At 43.1% G+C, this 5,915-nt stretch overlaps 1 protein-coding gene across 1 annotated transcript; it reads right to left on the bottom strand.

The window, feature by feature from the left end:
- Positions 1 to 872: 872 nt before the first annotated feature.
- LOC124017078 (CD166 antigen homolog A-like) lies at positions 873 to 5,208 on the bottom strand (the record flags this gene model as incomplete). The annotated part of the gene is made up of 7 exons (XM_046332465.1): positions 873 to 902; positions 1,522 to 1,654; positions 3,234 to 3,355; positions 3,631 to 3,757; positions 4,055 to 4,167; positions 4,689 to 4,821; positions 5,074 to 5,208. Coding segments are annotated over 7 exons (793 nt in total), but the record flags the coding sequence as incomplete, so codon positions are not given.
- Positions 5,209 to 5,915: the final 707 nt, after the last annotated feature.

Here is a 5,915-nt window from a genome sequence, read left to right on the forward strand (position 1 = left end):
GCCAGCCGCAACCGGGAGACCCATGGGGCGGCGCACAATTTTTCCAGCGCGTCCAGGTTAAGGGAGGGTTTGGCCGGCAGGGATGTTCTTGTCCCATCACGCACTAGTGGATCCCTGTGGCGGACCAGGTGCAGTGCATGCTGACACGGCGCCAGGTGTATGGTGTTTTTCTCTGACACATTGGTGCGGCTGACTGGTTAAGTGGGCATTATGACAAGAAGCAGTGCGGTTTGTTTCAGAACACGCACGTGCTCTCGAACTTCACCTCCCTGAGTCTGTATGGGAGTTGCAGCGAGTGGACAAGACTGTAACTACCAATTGGATACCATGAAATTGGGGTGAAAAAGAGGTAAAAAAAAAAAAACAAACTAAATGTGAATTAATACATATGGATGAATGAATAAGGTATACACAAACATGCCACAAAATTAGATGGTTGTTATACAATTTGTAACCTTCTGTATTATGATTTAAATAAATGTATCACTGACTACATACGAACAGTATGCAAACCCAGTTTACCCCATGTGTGAAAAAATGTGATCTGTTCCTTGTGAATGGGTAATAAATATAAATTTTGGCAAATGAAAGGATAGATAATATTGAGAGATTTTGTCAGGATGCTGGTGGCTCCACTCCTTCAGATCCTCAGAATTTGTATGTTTATCTTAACAAATATTTCAAACATCCCCAGCACTACATGTTGTTGTTGAACAGATTTCAGCAGTGGGAAATTTCTTGGATGCTGTTAATCTGATAGGGTATAATACACAATAGCAGATTCCACTTTCTCTGGGAATCCTATATATTTTATACAGAATCCTCCTCTCCTCCTCCATACAGGAAATGATAAAGAAGACCATCACAACTACCTTGTTTATCCATTCTCACCTCCTCAAATACTGAAATCAGATATAAAGGGATATTAACGTCCAACCCAGAAATCAATTAAGTATACTGTATAATGTCATTGGTCAGACAGTGCTTTATTGGCTATGTTAGACTCTAGCTTGAGTGTAACGCTGTGAGTTGTGTAGATTTTCCTGTCGCATGCAAACTGAGAACGGATTTCCAGAGAGGGGAAAGGATAGAGTCCAGCATCCCGACAAACAGACCAAAAGTGACTAAGAGTCGAAGAGCAATTAAAAAGGGACAAATTCCTTTCAAAACACACAAAGATGAGTGAGATATGGCTGTCTATACTGATTTTATCTATTCAGATACTGCAGAAACCAAAGGGAGATTATTATTGCCAGGAGCATGCATAGTATGCCCAGTATGCATACTAGCATGTTTTAGGTTGGCTAGAGACAAGAACTAGGCTCCCATGGCCAAGGTTCCTCCATAAAACAGTTCCATATTATTTGACTAATCATCATGCATACAGACAGTGGGTGAGTTTGTTAGCGTCGGAAGAGGGTGATAGACCAGACCCACGCAAGAATTAGTGAGCTACCATTTAGAGAGGAAGGAAGGGGATAGGGCAGGGAATTGTAGGCCATACCACCACACTGTACTTACAGGTCGACACGTTAATAGTCCTGGTGTCCTGGCCAAGCTCATTGGACACAGTGCAGACAACGGTCAGGTTGACTGTAGGCACAATGGTCAGCTTGTGTGTGATCTTTCCATTGACATAGGGACTCTCATCAGCCTGAAAATCAAATAGACGCAGTTAGTTAGTGTACAATGGCTTATCTTGTATCTTGTGTATCTGATAGAGATTTAACGATGGCAGAACATAGCTGATTCTTCTTCAGTAATAGCACAAAGATGCATATCATATAAATCTATTGCGAGGGATATATGGAATCTTATATTATTCCATGGCATAATGAACATTGCTAGAATCAAATAAAATATGTGCATTTGATGTACTATCACTAGGAGTTGGCGTTGTATTTTGTAAGGCTCAACCTACTCCTGATAAGGAGGCATAGAGGGCATAGAGGAAGGTGACTAGAGAAACCCCAGACACACAGGCAAACAGTGTGCGTCTGCTATGAAAAGAGCCTGCACTAAGCTTACATTTGATCTCTTATCCTATTTACTGTTTTAAAGAACTCTTTATCACACAATAAGAGACGAAAGACTAAACTTTGAATGCACTGGTGTGTTTGTCCCCAGATGCGCAGCAATGTGGGCTGTGACTAAATTACTGTGTGTGAGTGACTCAGCCTTAGAATAGTCATTGAAAGAGGTCAGTGCCGCCTTGGATTGGATTAGTCATGCAGACCCAATGTGTGTGTGCGTGGTCATGGACCCACCCATACAAAAAATATGCACGCACGCACACACACACACACACACACACACACACACACACACACACACACACACACACACACACACACACACACACACACACACACACACACACACACACACACACACACACACACACACACACACACACACACACACACACACACACACACACACACACACACACACACACACACACACACACACACAGACAGGTGCACATCATCTCACACTGGCTCATTGTGTAGCTGTGCTATCAGTGCACACACAGGTACGCCAAGAACAAAAAGCCTTTGTCTTCATGACAGGCTAATGCATAATAAACGTGGTGTGCATCTGAGAGAAGGAAACCTATATACAAAAACACTGAGCCCATCCATTTGGAAAGTGTCAGTCAGAAAAGTTTCAAGAAGACAAGTTACTTAGGAAGTCACAAATAGTAACATAGTGAAAAATATTATGGGGGAAGTTTCTGTTTGTCTGAAATAGAGTGTGGAGAGTAAAAACCCACAAGCACTGATTCACTACAAAGACATCCAAAGGTTCATTGACTGTAAACCTCCCAGATTTAGAGTTCCCTGGCTTCCTGACAGATTCCAATAAAAGGAAGCTTAAATGGACTCTTTTATAAGGTCAGAGCTGCTTTCATATTGGCAGTAACACATCCGGAAAGATGGCGAGGATTTGTGTGTTCCGTTCCGTTCATGTGGTGAAACGCCACACATAAATGGGTGCATGGCACAAAGTGTTGCTTTGAGAGAATTCCAGGTAGACTAATTATTTTGTGAGTCTTTGCTGCAATTCCAAGATAGATAAGGGTGTTGTGCGTTTTACAGTAACTGATGGATAAATACAGTATGTGTGGTATGTATAATGAATGTCTCAATGGGTGTGAAGTCTAATGGCGCCTCCTGTGTGTCAGTGGACTGTCCTGGCGCCTTAGTGAAGATGTTTGTGTTTGTTCATACCGAGGTACCGTTGACGCTCCAGGCCACAGTGGGTTTGGGGGAGCCCTCAGCCTCGCAGGTAAGTACCTTATGCTGTCCGTCCTCGCCGCGCCGCTTGGCCACCCGCCGAATGACTGGAACACCTGCAAGAAGACCCACAGCCTCCTCAGCTACACCAGAACAAACAAGAAAATGATCACACCATGCCATAACACCAGATAAGGTATGGACAATACAAACAAATATGGAGAAAGCCTCTTCCTCAAGTGAGACTGCCATCCACTGGGAAATCGGGATCTTTGAATAAAAATCTCTATCATTAGGAACAAGTACAAAAATCGATTTTTGAGAAACAGTGTTGAATGTGCCCAGTAACAACAGCAAAGCCATATCTGAGTAACTGTCACAAAATCTTTACCTTCAACGACCAACTCAAAAGAGGCTTTCTTGATGAGAGGACCCATGGTGACCACAACCTCATACTTTCCAGAATCAGAGTAGGTCAACTTGTCAAATGTGGGACGACTGTCCAACTTGCCATTGTCCTGAAATGAATGAACAAAACTGACAATTACCAGACAGAGCAACAAGGTTTAAGTGCCTTGCTCAAGGGAGCATCAACATTTTTCACACAGTCGGGTCAGGGATTTGAACCATCAACCTGTAGGTTATCAGCCCATAGGTTATCAGCCCAACACTCTTAACCACTAGGCTACCTTCACCTACATTTTTCTTTTAAACACGTGAAGTCATCTTATCGCTTTGAGAAGGTTTTATCACCCATTTCCAACCAAAAACATAAATCTTGGCCTTATAATAACTTTGGTACTGTTTAGTCTTACCTTAGTCCAAGACACCTTAAGTTCTCCAGATGCATGGGTCTGCAGGGTCAGAGCCAAGCCTTCACCAAACCTCTTCATAACCTTCCCTGAGGGGCTCAAACTCATATCCAAGTCTGAAAGGGAGAAAGGGAGGAGGACACACTGTAAACTGGCAGTTTTAACAGTCTGGAGGAGAAGGGGCAACAGCACTCCTGTTGAAAACCATATCAGCTCCCTACAGAAGCCCCAGCACCTCCTCATTGATCCAGCTTATTTAACACATTAAAGGACCTGAGAGGAGATGCTTGGCTTCTATTCTCTATAACAAACCGTATGTCCTTTCCTGCTGGGGGATGAGGTTGCAAACGGAAATATACTCTGACAATGTTCCCCTTTGAGAAAACTAACCCTAATGAGGTTATACAGCCGGACATAAAATTAATTATGAATTAGATGATGAGTATTGCAATCTATAGCAGGAGGAAGTGGGCTATCATTATGGCTGGTATTTCCCATGAATTCATTGCTGGCCTAGCATCGTTAAAGAAATTGCTGGCAGTATCTCAGTTGAAGATAATACCTAACTTAATTGAAGAACGCATAATCAATAACTTAAACCATTGATCAAGATATCTGTAGATAAAGAGTGACTTACAATTGATGGTAATGTTCTTGGAGTCTTCCATCTTGGCATTGTCAATGATAGAACACTTGTATTCCCCTGTGCTTTCACGTGTGACATCAGTCACAGTGTAGGAGTCAGAGTTCTCCACCTTCACCACCTTTCCCTTTAGGAACATAAGAATACATTTTGAAACTCTCAGATGGGCTTGAGTCTATGTAGCGCTTTAAAGACAGGGTGGATGGTGTAGGATGTGTAGAGTTTGACAAGGTGTAGGGTTTGACTGGGTTAAAGAGGACAATAGCAGCCGAAGGCAAGTAATTAATGGGATCAGAGTAGGAACTAAGGGCATACAGTATGCCAGGTGGGGTTTCTGGTTGTGTGGGAGGGTAATGGAGTCATATCACTGAGAGCTTGCCAGAATGTGGAAGTTGAAGCTGGTGGGAGGTGGGTTCCCGTCGGCCTTGCACTTCATAGTCACGTTGGCTCCTTCCATTAGGGGCCCTTTCGAAATGACATGCAGACTGATCCTCTCTGTGGGGTCTGTTGGGAGAGGACAGAGAGACAGAACAAGAGAGAGAGAGAGAGAGAGAGAGAGAAAAGGGGTCAGAGAGGAGGAGGACACAGTCAGGCTGAGACCCGGCACACAGTTTTATTTTTTTATTTAACCTTTATTTAACCAGGTAGGCTAGTTGAGAGAACAACTGAGACCTGGCCAAGATAAAGCAAAGCAGTGTGACACAAACAACAACACAGAGTTACACATGGAATAAACAAACATACAGTCAATAATACAATAAAAAAAGTATATACACAGTGTGTGCAAATGAGGTAGGATAAGGGAGGTAAGGCAATAAATAGGCCATAGTGGTGAAATAATTACAATATAGCAATTAAACACTGGAGTGATAGATGTGCAGAAGATGAGTGTGCAAGTAGAGATACTGTGGTGCAAAGGTGCAAAATAAATAAAATAAATAACAGTATGGGGATGAGGTAGTTGGATGGGCTATTTACAGATGAGCTATGTACCGGTGCAGAAATCTGTGAGCTGCTCTGACAGCGGGTGCTTAAAGCTAGTGAGGGAGATATGAGTCTCCAGCTTCAGTGATTTTTGCAATTTGTTCCAGTCATTGGCAGCAGAGAATTGGAAGGAAAGGCGGCCAAATGAGGTGTTGGCTTTGGGGGTGACCAGTGAAATATACCTGCTGGAGTGCGTGCTACAGGTGGGTGCTGTTATGGTGACCAGTGAGCTGAGAT

This window comes from Oncorhynchus gorbuscha, unplaced genomic scaffold (genome assembly GCF_021184085.1).
Source record: "Oncorhynchus gorbuscha isolate QuinsamMale2020 ecotype Even-year unplaced genomic scaffold, OgorEven_v1.0 Un_scaffold_14498, whole genome shotgun sequence".
In the NCBI taxonomy this organism is placed as follows: domain Eukaryota; kingdom Metazoa; phylum Chordata; class Actinopteri; order Salmoniformes; family Salmonidae; genus Oncorhynchus; species Oncorhynchus gorbuscha.